The sequence below is a fragment of the Prenolepis imparis genome, unplaced genomic scaffold, assembly GCF_030444845.1.
Source record: "Prenolepis imparis isolate NDT839.2.m4 unplaced genomic scaffold, iyPreImpa1.0 SCAF_11, whole genome shotgun sequence".
Taxonomy (NCBI): domain Eukaryota; kingdom Metazoa; phylum Arthropoda; class Insecta; order Hymenoptera; family Formicidae; genus Prenolepis; species Prenolepis imparis.
In genome coordinates this window covers 1,156,233-1,172,411 of record NW_028141169.1, presented here as the reverse complement: position 1 = coordinate 1,172,411, position 16,179 = coordinate 1,156,233, and the positions used below count along the sequence as shown (strand labels likewise).

The 16,179-nt window shown below is 32.2% G+C and overlaps 1 protein-coding gene across 1 annotated transcript in view; it reads left to right on the top strand.

Annotated features, from left to right (window-relative positions):
- LOC145943100 (RING-box protein 2-like) overlaps positions 1-6,806 on the top strand; it is a 48,590-nt gene extending 41,784 nt beyond the window's left edge. Inside the window, exon 2 of the mRNA XM_083050455.1 lies at positions 6,212-6,806. Within this exon, the coding sequence (XP_082906581.1) occupies positions 6,212-6,393 (182 nt within the window). The 3' untranslated portion in view covers positions 6,394-6,806. The remainder of the gene's footprint in view (positions 1-6,211) is intronic.
- Positions 6,807-16,179: the final 9,373 nt, after the last annotated feature.

Sequence of the window (16,179 nt, the reverse complement as noted above, 5' to 3'; positions counted from 1 at the left end):
TATCTCAATCTCGAATCTATTTCCGATCATTCACGAACGAAACATCCGTCATCGCCGTGAAAAAACGGAGCAAAATTACGTTTTTCGAACTGTCAATGTACGTAGTACAGGATTTTATTTTTATTTTCTGCGTCGGAAAATTTATTTCCCGATGAACTTGAAGAGATATCGCGACTTGGCGATAATGCGACTACATTTTCCGGGAGTCACGTTTGATAACAAAAAGCAGCCAAAAATAAACACGAAAGAGAACAATAATTTCCTGTAGTTTTTTTACGCTAAATACAATTCTAAATTGCTCTATCACGTCACAATTTTGTGATTAAAGTTGTTAAAATAAACTATAATATTTCACTGTACTTTATTATATTATAATTATAATATATAACGTCGTTGAGAAAGTTTTGTCATAATCCAGTACAAAAAACCTATGGAAAATTTTGTTTTCTTTTTCATATATATTCGGAAAAAAATATTTTTATTGAACTGTGTAATTGAATACATCATATCGCGAATAATAACTTATTTTATTATGTCATAGTTATAATATGTGACATTTTGAAGAAATTTCGTCGTAATTCAAATTCAGAATCGTATTCAACGTAAAAAAAAAAAACTATGGAAAATTATTACTTTTTTCTCATGTTTGGAAAAAAATTATGTTTTGTTGAACTGTATAATTGATGTCATATCGCGAATAATAATGTATCCCGTCAAGATTTTCACGCGATTCGTTCGACTATTATTACGCCTGTAACGATATCATGCGGATTAAAGGATCACGCAACAATAAGCGCTTAATGAACGGAATCATACAACGATGTTGTCGCGAACGCTGGCCCCTAACAATCACACACTGTATAGTTGATGTAAATACCTTCGGAGGGAAAATACACACCGTATAATTTCAATGTCGTCTGTACGCGACATTAAACTTTGAGTTTTTACAATTGTTAATCACGATGAATTGACTACAATTGTTGAATGCTAACGTAACGTCCGTGAATACATTTTAATCGAATATCGAATGTGTATATTATGCAAAATATTTTGTTTCTTCCACGAGTTATAATTTGGATTTTCTTTTTGTTATATTGGCTTATAATATTTTAAGAAAAATAGAGGGAGAAAAAGTACATGTATGACGAAATTTTGATAAATGAGAAAATGCACAAGCGTGCTAATATTCATAAATCTGTCATGCAATGATTTCCCGCATCTTAAGAATTTATTGCACACAAAATATTTGGTAAAAGTATATAAGTTAAAAGGCCTCGCGCACACAAATGTATAGGACCAAATAGATTGTCGATGAAACAAAACATTCATATGCAACCTGATTTAATCAAAATATATTGGCGCGTGTTACGTCATGTGAGTAACGCGATTGAAGTAGATTCATCATGACGCAATACGCTACTTACGACGACAGCAACAATGTAAGATTTAATAATATTGATACAAGTATGGCAAATTTTCCACTTGCTAGGGTACATGAATTATTCGCGATGCAACAAGATAAGAAACTATATATAGGATCTATTAACTACGATGTAATCATTTAAAAAAAACGCGATTGTACGAAATCTCAAGAATGTCTATTTTTTTGGAGTTGGCTCACTTTTTCTGTAAATATGTAAAATTTAATCAGAAAGATATAAATTTTGGAATTATATTATACTTTACATATTTTCAAAAATCTAATGCTTCCAAGCCTGAAAATAACTCGCATAGAAAAATTTCTGGACTAATCAGTTTTTTCAAAAAAATTATGGATTCCAGTTGGAAAATCTACATGGATGTAGGTCACAAGTCAAATGAAATGCGAATTTTCGCATCAGTTTTTGTTTCGAGTCTAGATCGAAAACTTGTATAAAAATGAAATAAATGGAAAAATGACTTCTGTTTAATAATATTATCAAAATGATATACATATATCTAAATTTATGTTGCATCTGGGAAAATCTTGAACATTTTCTATGCTGAAATAGAAGTTTCCTTCTAGTCACAAAATCCAGACAGATTAGATCGAAAATTCCGATGATTTGAAAAGTTCGGAAAAAGTTGCCTTTATATTGAAAATAAAAATTGGATAAAACGCCGAAGCATTTGAAAGGCCATACCCCGATTGTTCGATAGAATAATGGAGAAGCTAGAAAAAATAACGACTGTCTTGGCGGAATTTTCTCTGACGTCAACAAATTGTTTGTCAGGATTGTCGCCCATCTTCCCTATCTGAAATATCTCAAAACACCTGCGTTCTGCGCGCAAGAGAGATCCTAATCCAAAAATCTTAACGACGACTCTCCTGAAGTGCCCGACGATCGCGAGAGACTTATCGCGGACTTATCCACGATGACGGCATCCTCGTCGTCGCGGCTAATTGGCCCAATGGTTCGCCCGGGTCCGGGGGCACGTCCAAGTCACGCTTGCTCCGATCCCCCGGAGGGGGTCAACGAGAAACCGGCACCCGTCGCCCTTCTCTCGCGCACCCCTCAACGATCGTCGAGAATTAATCGACGAAGCATCGGCAGACGGAAAGATAACGACGGAAATTTCTTGCTCGTCAATCGTCGACGCTTTGATTGAGTCGTATCGACGTAAGTGCGCTGCCGGGATATGCACTGTACGAGAGGGCAGGCCAAGTAAAGGCAGGTCGTGGTTTTTTCCTTTCTTTAAAGGAAATTTCTTTTCACTTCTAAAGATTGAAATTGGGATCGTATATGTTGGAAAAAAAATAATCTTTCGTTGTAGAAATGATGAATATCTTTATAATCGAATAATTCGTATTAATAAAAGGAACGGCGATTTTTATGAACCCACAGAAAACAATGATAATAATGTAAAAAAAAAAATTTGATATGGATTGATGTAGCACAGACATTGTTAAACTGCATACACTCTCATTAAAAAACGAATTTTTTTAATCAGCTGGCAAGCTGTTTTGACAACTATAAGTATAGTGTAATACGGACTTTATGTGTTTCATCTATCATCAAAGAGAACTGTTCACAGAATTATCCTATATTTATACGATGGGCGTGTTTCTCTATATATACACTGGTCGAACACGACGTATATCAGATTGATTAATAAACATGCGTGATAATTATTATGCGGTCGGGCTCGTTAGATAAGTCCGTGGAATTCTACTGGACACTTTATACTTTATACAGTCGTGTGAGCAACGTCAGACGATACTTGATATCTGCTTTGATGGCAGGTAGGGCAGGAGAGACTCCGAGAGACTCGGTTTATACTTTTCGTCATGTGAGCGATAGAGCGAGAAAAAAATAAAATTTACAGTTTATAAATAAATAATTATATCTTTCTGAAAATTTTTATATATAAATTCGGCTCTCTACTTTTGCCCTCCCTTTTATTTATGCGATGACACTCTCTTCCGTCTGAATTCTAATATCTTTAAACTTCATTATTATTTAATTTTTTATTTTTAAATAGACATTTATTATAGGTAAAATAAATACGGAAAAATTGGATATAGGTTTGACTTTAACATTATGCGGAATATTATATGTTCGTTAAACTGGAATTTGCTTTATGTACGAGAAATGTGTTTATTATTATTAATATTAATTATATATATATATTTATTATATATTAATGCTTTATATTATATAATTAATATTAATAATTAATAATAATATGAATTTTTATAATTCTCTGAATTCTACGAATCTATCAATCTATTATTACATTTCAGTCTATAAAAATTTCAGAATTTTTTTGTCGATTATGGAATTATCTAATATTTATTATTTATTATGTATATATATTATATTTTTTTTTTTAAAGATAAATGAAGCAACGCAGTGTTTTGTGCTATTTCCGTCGTGCAAGTTATCGGCGTTTCACATTGCGGCTATTTATCCACACATTCATTGCATATAATAATACAAATTGCCGTTCGAGTCGTATTGCACGATTGGCCACTATGCAAAAAGATATTAAAAATCGTCTCGCGCACGTGTAATCGTCTTCTCGACGCTCATCTTAGACGTGTGATGCACGTCTCTTTAATTCTAGAGATTTTGATGAGAGAGGCGTCTCTTTTTCTCTGTCCCCATCATCTTTTCCCCAGTATTCTTCCGTTCATCGCGGAATGTCTGGCTTGTGCTCGCGATTGTGCTGCGCTTTCGCTGAGCGAGCACGGAAATGATTTTGATAAGGGATGAACGTGACACCAACCAGGCGAAAACCACACGTAGACATAATTATGTCAAATCACGGGGATCGGCACGTAATTATCAAAACACGATGTGTCGCAGAATACACTTGTGTATGTACTTGCTCCTTTTATTTTGTTTTGTTATGCGCGAGCGCGATGGTCTTATATGGCATTTTCAAGATGGAAAGAGAGAGGAAAGTTTTCTAAAAAAAAAACGCGCACGTGCAAAATTGTACACGTGCGAAACGCGGGTAATAAGATAGTCTTGTTTTCTCTTGAAATTTTAAACACCTCTTCACCTATATTCGTGACAGAATTTCATCAAGAGAAAAGATGATACTCTTCTCAAGAGAGAAAGAGTGAGGGGGGAAGGAAGAATAAATATATGTGCTTTAAATCGGGTTAAGTTATATTGTTTGCTTGCGTCGTAACTTTATTTAGTCAAGCTAAGATATTTATGAATATCACGGATCTGCATTTTTATCTTTTATTATTTTTGCAGAGACAAAAAAATGAGTTTTCGCAAAAAGAAATTAGGCACATTTCATGCTAATAAATTTAATAAATTTTTTTTTAGACTATAATATATTGAAATTTGAATAGCTCATTTTTTTCTATTAAAAATAAAATTTTATTTATTTATTTTTTCTCTCCCTCTCCCTCTCTATTTCTCTACATCAAAATATATTACTAAAATTTACTATTACTTACTTTTTACCAACAATCTAATTAATTAATTAATTTTTATTATTTACTAATTCATATTTTTCGATATTAAAAAAACTTTCAGAAATATAGAGTACAAACTTTTTTACGATTGCAATTCTTTGAGTCGCGAGGATAAGGCAAGTTTGAACGTACGTGATAACACAGTTAAATAGACTTAACGTTATCATCGCAATTTCGGTCTCATTTATCGCGTTTGCCAATCGCAAGCCGTTTTTAATCGCATTAATCCGCGGAGTGGCTGCTCTTTTGGGAAATTTATCTCGCGAATCTTATCTCTATATATGTATAACGCATACAGAGAGAATCCGCGAAAATTTTTTAAAGTTAGCATATATTTTTTTCGTTCTCTTTTTTTCTTAATTATTAGTTAAAAATTAGCAATCCTCAATTATTGCCTTGGCACGAGAGATCGTAATATATCTCTTACACATGCGACCTGATTCTAACAGGACAATTTTATGCTTAATATGTTTCTCCTATCAATTATTATTAATCGTGCTATAGGGATTTCTATGCGCGTCATTAATCATGTTGTATATATTTTCACTATATTTTTACTATATACATATATCATGTTTAAGTATCAATTAAAGTTCAAGGAATAATTTCGAGAATTATTCAATATGATTTGGACAGTTACCGCAATTTTATTACTTTATTGTAATTAAATTCTGTCTGGATTCCGATTTTTTGATAAAGGCAAAATTAATTTTTCCCTAATAAAGGGATCTTCCCGCTCATTAGTGATTAAAAACTTTAAATTCTAATGATTATATTTTTTTATAAATGTTTAGTTATAAATGTTTATTGCGCACAGTATTTGCGAATTTAATGGTAAAACCTTGGGTAAAACTATAGCAGCTAATAGACTTCTATTGATCTTATTGTTACGAAAGTTTTCAGGTACTTTTCCTATAAAATATATATATATTATTTTTATTTATATTTTATCCTAGGATAAAAATATAAATAAAAATAAGATACAAGGAGCAAAACCTTCTCCTTACAATAAAGAGACATAAATAAATAGAAAAAATAAATAAATATATGTATATATACATATATAATCTAATATATTAAAATCTCTTAGCATTATAGATATGTCAAATATAAATATTATAAAGTCATAAAAGATAAGAGAGAGAGAGAGAAAGAGACGATCTATCCTGACCTAGTTTTTTTCATCGACAGAACAAAAATTTTCGCACCGAGAAAATCATGTTGAATTTTCCTATCCTGTATTCGCGAACGCTAATCGCCAACGTTTTTTTTTTTTTATTCTTGGGTTTTCAGACGCTTGTCTGCGATGTCAGGCGGAGAGCAAGAAGGAGGTTTACGGCCGACAGGACTGCGTGGTCGTCTGGGGCGAGTGCAACCACTCGTTCCATTATTGCTGCATGTCGCTTTGGGTCAAACAGAACAATCGTTGCCCGCTGTGTCAGCAGGAATGGTCTATCCAACGAATGGGAAAGTAATTCTCACGGCGGGATTTTTGCGTCCACGATTATCCTATCCGCCGTCATCGTTGGTCGTCGTCGTCGTCGTCGAGAAAACTGCATTCTCTGTCGGCCTTTGGATTCATTTTTCGAAAGTCTCCGATGGAACTTGGTAACGATATATAATAAGTCACTTGACGTCATATTTTATATGAAAGGGTATATTGTTTTATAGTGATATACATACGTGAAATAATAATTATTGATAATTTCTGTGGAAAATGTAATTGATTTTTGAAAGAGCTAATATAGTTAAAAGGTATGTTTTCTTTATCGTTATCTAACTTATGCAATTAAGTATGACCCTTTGTTCAAATAATAATTATTTAACTACAGAATTTATTACGCTTGTATTAATGAGTAGGCTCTTGGAAAATTTGTATTCGATTTTTTCTTTGAAATGTGTTAAATTGCATTTGGAAATTATATTTAAAATAAATTTAAATTTCTAATAAAATTAAAAAAATTTAAACATTTATATTATATAAATTCAAATTAATAAAAGTGATTCTTAAAGCATTCTTACGCTTCAGATTTTTCGTGTAATATGTACTTATACATATATTCCTCTTGCATGATTAATATAAAACATAATTAAAGGTAGAAAATTGACAAGAGAAAAAATTTTTTATCGATTTTTAATGAACGTCAATATTGCTGAGAGACATAAAAAATCGTATATAATTAATGATACTTAAATTATGAAGATAATAACAAAATCATTAATTAGCAGACTGACTTTGTTTTATTTTGACATATATAAATTTATTTACATAATTTAGTTTTGAATATTTTTGTAGTTTATAAATTGTATAGCGATATTTCACATACTGCAAAGTTATCTGAAGAAGACAGAGACATGATAATGATTCATCGATCTCGAAATATTCGGAAGCATTGCAAATAGACTGAGTGACGTGATGGATGAAAGATTATTTTACAGGTGTCGAAGTACAAAGTACGTCGCGCGATTTCGAAGTCAAAGATCAGTGTAATTATCTCGAAATCATTGTTATCAAATATTTCATTGTCTAATTTTTTTATCTTGTGCAGGCGTCATGGAAAATGCGAACTGCGATTATTATCGAGTCATTCTAAACACGCGATTAGATTAAAGTTTTTACGAGAATCAAGATTTCAGGAAAACTTGTCAATGTTGATAAATTTATGATAAGAATTTTTTAAAGCCACTCCTTGTCCCATTCTCTTCCTCGTCTTCACAAGAATTTAAAAAATTAAAAAAATCAGAATCAAAATGGAGGAAATGTTAGTTAAACTATGGGTAAGATTATTTTGATAAATAATTTGTTAGTTAATAATCAACGACATCTCTTCTCTTTGAAAAATACGCAGATACATGTCTTCATCAAAGTATATATTTAATTTATCTTTCCAAGGTATATATTTTCTGTTTTTAAATTTTTAGATAGATCGCCTAAAGTTTAAAATAAAAATTTATTAAAAATTTTCTGTATTATTCTACGTTTTTTTCTTTTTATCGCGTTTCTAAAAACATTCCTATGGGAGTAGAAGGAAAATATTTATAAGCATAGAAAAAACTTTAAAATTCAGTGAAATCTTATTGTAATAATCAGACATAATGAGACATAAGACGGAAGAAAGTGTGAGTGTTTTCACTGAAGGTTAATAAAATACGCACTTCGGTGAAATCTTATACCATTACTTAAATCAGTTTCATTGATTCAATTTAAGAGAGTGTAGGACTAATTGAATTAACGATGGCGAAGGCTTGCTAGGCGCGCGGCTTTTCAATTTACGGGATCAACTACGGCATAGAACAATGATCGTTTATATTAATGGACGTATCGTAACTAGACATCCTTGACGACGCAATTTATTGTTGATCTTATTTGATAATAAATATTTATGGTTCCGGCGCCGACGTCTCTTGATAGAAAGCGACGGGGGTCAACAAGCTAGAAGCATCATTACGACCTCTCTTTTCATTTCAATTTCGTATGTAAAATCGATTCTGTCCGGCTCACACAATTGTCTGCGTAGAGATTCTTTAGATCTATAGATTTATGACTTTGTAAATTATTTCACCATAGAATATTTCATATTTTACTGATTTAAATAATGCTTGAAAAGATACATTTAACAGCATATCTTACGCATTTCGAAATCTATATTTAAACGTAAATTAAAATTATATTTTAAAAAGTCAAAAATAATTCATAAGAGAGCTAATGCATAATTTAAATAATAATAAGCTGGATAATACAATTCAACAAATTCAATTATTTCCATTATATATATATATATATGTATATCCATATATGTATATTATATATTGTACATGTAATCCATATATGTACATATATAGTGTATAGAATTTAAAAAATTAGATATCCTGATTTTCGAAGATAATATATTTTTTAAATGTCTTCGAAATGTGTGAGTTTTTTAAGAGTTTTTGCTTTTGTAAATCGTAACTCAAAGTTTAGAATCACTGGATATTTATATCTCTATTGCATATTCTTATTTTTTATTCTTTTTTAAAAATGTAATAATTTCCTTCATTGGATACATAGATGAATATGATCATGTTACGCTATTCTGCATGAAATAAATTTTATCTTAAAATCAAATGCAATCTTTACACAATATTATGTTGAGATTCGCAATCGCGTGATACTTTTCTTTTATTAGATCCTCCGAAAGCCGAGACAATTGTACGAAGAACATTCCTCGCATGCTACGTAAAATGACAGACATCCGCGTACGAAATGACATCATCCGCTCATCAATTTTTTTCTCCTTCGTCGGTGAATTTATTAATCACGCGAGCAAGAAAATCTTTCAGAGTCAAATGTGAAAACCTGCACGTGAGTTCCTCTCCTCTCTTTTTTAAATAATCAAACTAAATTTAGATTTTAACATATACTGTAGTAAAGCGGCTGATGTAAGTGTTGGCAATCTTCCAAGAAACGATAGTAAAATAAGCGATGGTGTTGTGTGTGTTGTGTTTATGTGTGTGTGTGTATAGGCGCCGACTCGCCTCTTTGTGACGCGATTGGTCCAGCCTCCGGACGAGCCCCCACACGACACATCACGCGAGTGGCGATGACCTTCAAACGATTCGCCGCGCGAATAGCGTTACGTGCGACATAACTCGCGCGAGTTGATTAGCGTGTTGCGCAATACAAGGATAATTTTTGTGCCGATAAATCAAATTTTTAACGCTTACTCACTCGGAGGCACGTACAGGTACAGTCGGAGTAAGCAAAGTCGTCCGTATAATTCTTTTTTTTTTCCAAAAAAGAACGGAATTTTCCTTATCAATCCTATCTCATAAATAAATATATATAATCAAATTATTTAATCGAATTATATATATAAACTTATTTAGTAGATCGGATAGATCGGGTCCGTTCGGATCCATAAGAGTAAATTCTTTCTCCTCGAAATAATACTAATTGTTAGGATTAATTTCGTCTCTTGAGCGATGTAAAATTAAATCGATCGTAAACGTGACAATTTGCAGAAATGGGCTCAAGCGAGAACCAATTTCTTTAAGAGTGTGACGAATGCTCCACTCGAGAGAACTCCTTTTGTTAAAAAAATATGCAATTGAGTTGAATCTTTGAACATATCTCGAGCACGAATCCACACTTATTTCTAGAGACACATATATTATAATCAAATGTGATATATAAAACATTATATGCCATTATAGGCCAGTTTGAAGTGATTTCGCGATATACGGTGACTGCAAAGGTTGGAGGCGCGATTACGCTACACTGTAAAAAAATTTAGTAAATTTACACAAATAATAGGTGTAAAAATTACATGATTAGTCTTGTAAATATAAGAAATCATGTAATTTTACAGAAATTATGTAATTCCACAAAATTATGTAGATTTGTCTTTTATTATGTAAATATATCTTCTTTTATATGGAAACTTACGAAATAATATGATATTTTAAAGATTTTATGTAATTATCTAAATTTTTGTAATATTACTCAATACAACAGTAATATTCTATATATCGTGTTTAATAATATATTTAATAATAATATGTTTAATAATATGTTTAATAATACAATTATAAAAAATATTTTTACATTATCGTTTTATAATTTTACATACATATTGTAAATTTATTTTTGCAATCAGCTTAATTTACAAATGAAGAAATTAATTTTACTTGTATATACTGCAAATTTACAAACGCGTGGAAATTTACAACTATTATAGTGGGTCTTAAAATTACCCACTATAATAGTTGTAATTTTACACAAAATTTTTTTACAGTGTACTTATATATTTTTTTTTCGAAAATCGCCGTTTATACTTGTTATATCCGCGGAAAAGAGATTATCGGGGGAACATCATATCGATTTAAATCTTACATAAAACTCCCGCATGTTATGCTTGTTCGTTATTAATGTTTTACTCTTCCGGAGGATTCAAGGTTGCTTATGCAAGCTTATGAACGGTTCCGTTCGATCGATTGGTACCAATATTGTCAACGACGATATACTTTAATCGCGATTCATCCAGGGTCGTCACGCGACTAAGAAGTCAAGAATGAAACGTCGAGATGAGTTTTTAATAGATGTATACTTGGTCTCGTGTCCGAGTTTATTAACTTTCAGCTACTTCTTTGATCAGTTGTGTTCTTTCGCTGTTTCTGATTCTTAGCTCGCTATCTAAGTTTTTAAATGTGATAACCAACATTGCTTTCTTAAACTAAATCAGTGAGAATGTCACTGATTAAAGCAATGATACATATAAGAGTGATTCATTGATATCAGATATCAGTGAAATCGCTCACACTTTACTCCTCCGTCCTACTGATTATAATAGCAATAAAAGTTCACTGAAATATTATATACTCGTATATATATTTTTTGCAAGATGTGTAATTTTTAAAGCTTTTTTTATTTATTTTAGATTGTTATTTTTAGGGGAGAAACTCCCACACACATATCTGGAATGAAACACATATATAGCAATTCAAATTCAGAATTATATATTATACATTATTGTTTTATTTTTAAAACGTAATAAGTTCATAAAAAATGCACAAGACTCTTGATCAAATATTTGTTTTAACAAAATATATTGTTATAAATTTCATATATGATATTGTAATATAAAGGATGCATTTTGAAACAATCACTGATTGAAACAGCCACTATCACTAATTGATTCTTTCAGTGATAATACTAATTTCAATCAAGAGGATGCATCGATATAGCTGCATCGCAGTAAACAGAAAATGTATTTATATGTCGATGCAATTTTTTTACCATTGTTTATCTAATAGCTCATATCCTGAATTGACGGATCGCCTTTGATCGTTTACTTAGCAGATCAGTAGCGCACATATCAAAGTCGCATATCGTGACGTCTCCTCAGAAAATATTGCCACACGTTATATGTATAGCTGCATCGTGTTTAGGACCGGTTTCACATCAATGTCGGTTAACTATATAACTCGGCCTGTAGCTAAATCTCTCTCCTGTCGCTGGTCGGAGACAAACTTAGGCAGTTAATCAACATTGCTGAAAAACCGGTCCTGTTATAATGGTAACTTTCGCGAATAAGAAGAAACGTTTCAAAGGTAAGAGCTTTGCTGCGAATCGCGTCTCTCAAGATAATACGAACAGATTCGAATGATCTTAAAATTCCGGATAAATTTTGCTTCAACAAGATTATTTTGTAAGAATAACGATGATTACAATATATCTTGTATAACGATGCAAAAATAATAATCGCGGTGCGCTATATAAGTACAAACTTGTCTCGTTGGTCTCTCTGTGAAAAGCTGCTAATTTACAATTTAGTCGCAGATATTTCGTAAATTTTCGAGATTACGAGACTGGCGGTTAATGCTGCTTTGCTAATTTTATTGCGTCTATTCGTTAATGCGAGATACGCATATTATTATAATAATAACGAGATCTCGCTTTCGTGTTTCTTGCCGCCAAGAGAAATATGACTTGGCGACGAACGACGTCTCGAGGAGGGCAAGAAACATGGGCGAGGCTCTCTGATGAAAGGCGCTAAATGACGCTGACGCAAATACTTGAAACTTTTCGTACGCACGTAGGTAGGAGAAAGGTCCTTTGTCTCTCTATTTATAGTTCATTCGTATCGAGGAACATTTCGTGGAGAAAAGGGTGGAGCGAAAATCCAGTAAAATGCAATCCTAAGCCGCATCTGTCATTGATATTTGCTACATGAAATACGCGAACGTCTCTTTTCTCTTTTCTCGAATAAATAAACGCGCATGACACACGTCACGTACGACATTTTATACGCATAGCTCGGAATTTTTTAAATAAAGAAAGACAGCCGGGTCCAGATTGAGCGAAAAGTACAAACAATCACGAACAAGTATCGGCAGAAATATCCAGTAAAAAACATTTATGTATAATTAATAATTTTATTAAAATGTTTTATTTGATTAATAAATTTTCTAAAGACGAAAAGTAATCACGAACAAGTATCGATAAATATCAGTAAAAAAATATTTTTTATTTAATTAATAATTGTACTTTTCGCTGTCCCTCTTATATATGTATATACATATGTGTGTGTACTTTTTAAAAATATATATAATTATATATATAAAATTATATATATTTTATATATAAAAGAATTTTTTTAATTAAAAAAAAAATAAAAGAATGTAATAATTTAACGCCTTTTTACGCTTGTTTGCACGTTCATATAAATATGGGTATAAAATTCATAAAAAGAAGTCTATTTTATCTTTAGCTAGCATTATAAATATTTGTTTTAATGCTTATATAATCTATGTGTTAATATCTCTTATTCTTCCGTACATATATGATTTTCTATATATAAGGCATGCAAGTTAATAAAAACAACCGCTGTGCCTTATATTATCTGTATATCTTGGTTACATAAAAGTATAATCTAAATAGTATTTCGCACGTTTTACAATTGCATAATTTATTATTTAAATTTTTTGCGACTTTTCCTCTACGAGGGAGAGAGAGAAACTGTAAGAAAGATAGTTTTATTTATCTTTTAACTTATAAATTTCCGAAATATAATTTCTGATTAATATCTAATGTATATATAGATACATATCTACTTAAGAAAATTGGATTCTCTTTAATAAAATAAGATAAATAAGACATATCTCTCTAACGAAAAATCAAACAATTGCGTATTAATAAACCGGTTATATAATTAGAAGTACGTGTTGCGATATCGCATTGATTGATAAGATTGAATGATCGTGTATACATCAGGCTCATTTGTACGCACGGCGTTTTAGATACTTATATTTCGTTATCTGTATGCAATAACGTAATATTCTACCGCGCACGAGGCGAGATAACGGCTAACTTTATCAGCCAACAGCCGGACACACCGGTACAACTTTCTCAACTTGGTTCTCCTTGAAAGAACGGCCGGTCGCAGAGAGAGATCTCGTGACGAAGTCGAGCCGGTCGAGCCTCCACGGAAGCGACGTTCCTATTGGTTGGTCCCGCTTCACTTGGTATCCTGTTAATAATTCAATATCGTTGCGTCACGCATTCGCAGACTTTATTATAAATTTTTACTTTGTCATCCATAAGAAGGACATATTACATATACATAGAAAGAGATAACGTTTATGACACAAAGAACCGATAATCGTTATTCGCCGAAAAGGTCAAAGTCCACTTTGAAAAAAAAAAATCGAAAAAATGTCAGATGTAGAGAAAATCTATCGCGATTTTTGTTTACGCAGATTGTCATTGTTGTCGAGAAAAATGTTGGAATAAATATAATTACATTTAAACGCCTCTACCCTCGGATTACCAAGAATTATTAACAAGGATGCAGAAATATCCATGATGTGTCTTATTCGAGAAAAGCTTATCTTTAGTGATCATTTTATGGGGCATTTATGTATGCTCTCTAAGTGTATATACATACATGACGAAATGACACGTCGGTCGAAATCACATCTTTGATAATAGCGCGGCGACTATCTTTCATGTCTGCAGGTTCATTCCCTGGCATCAAGGACTTAATTGCAAAAAATTCCGAATCGTCCCACGAATCTCTCGTAACGAGCATCTTAGCTTTGGTCACGATATATCGCTGCATCGCTGCATTATGTCGCTGATAGTAGAGCAAGATGAGCGCCCTGTTACCAACCCGTTACATTGGCGTGGCGATTGTGGATTTAATGCGAAACATTGAAATTATGAATTGTAATTAAAGTAATTTAAGCGATTAAAATAATTTTCAACGTCGCGAGGATTTATATTTATTACAACGCAGACGGTGTATGACGATAAGATGACGATATTGACGATTGTATAAAGAGCGCAATATGTTTGCAATTATTTATTAGTTCTTGGTATCACACGATTTTGCAGTCACTATACTATAATATATTCTTATAATAATCAAATCATTTGATGCAATCTATATATAATATACATCGATGCAAATAATATTGTTAGAGATAAAATTTGTCTAATGAATATAGGATTCATATAAAATATAACGCTATACACGTAAAACATAAAAAGGAAGTTGTATCAGATCATGTCAGATAATATATCAAATAACATAAGTTTTAAGTTTTAGGATTGATAAATAATAATCGGTATTTCATTGAATCGGTATTGAATTTTTAGTTACATAATCGAAAGATTTAAAAGTAGAACTTTAAGATTGCTACATAGAAAATAATTTTGCAAAAGAGCGCGACCTGAATTATACTACATGTATATAAATTGAATTGAAAAATATTATTCAATGTCGTAGAGTTTAAATTTACAAAAGACGCAACATCGCGTCTTGCTTAAATATTCAACAGCGACCTTGTATATTGCGCAAGGTTCGACTTTTGCGTATCGTCCGATACGAAGAACAATAAATCAGCAGAAACAGACAGTTTTGAACATTTCGATAAAAATTTATCGCTCATGTCGATCTTATCCGATGGATCTTTCTCCATCGCTTTCAGATCGAGTTATACGGTCGTAGGACATCCTCAGCATCTATTTTCGCTCGTACTACATACTGCGCACTAGATGTAGAAGAGAAATAGACAAAAAAGGAGATAAATCGCTTCGGATGAAGCGAGCTATTAAATGGTGCCGCTGTATAAATTCATCATCCAATCCGCAAGAATCACAAGTGGCGCCAATGGATCAGACCAGTATGCGAAGTTGCGAAGGTCATTCCGGTCATGCAGGGGCTCGTCGTGGTGGACCAATAGACGGTGGCCGTTCCAGAACGCCTTCCAGCCAGGAATGTGCCGCATGGTAACAGCAAATCGCGTGCGACCGCCGTCGTGGAAGGAGAACCGAGTAAAACGATGACTCTCCCGACGTTGAATTCCTTTGACGTCGGATTACGTCAAAAGACACCGTTGAAATCTCGGTCGAAGACCACGTGAGAGAGAAACCGCGTGACCGTGACATCGGTGTGAAAAAATAGATTAGCGATAGAAATTTTTATTCTGTAGATATGTATACCTCGAAATCGGGAGCTAAAATTTTTTTAAAAACTGCAACTCTCTCTCTCTCTTTTGCTTCTTTTCGAAATCTCCAGAATTTCCCAATTAATCCTGTAAATTAATGATTTAATTAAAATTTTTAATTTCAATTTTAAAATGCATAAGAATTCTTTTGTGTTCTGTGTGCATTCGATATTTTGTATCTTTAATTTTTGTTTGCTATAAATAATTATAAATTATTATCATTATTATTTCCAAGATGACTTAAAAAAACAAGAAATTTGAAGACGAAA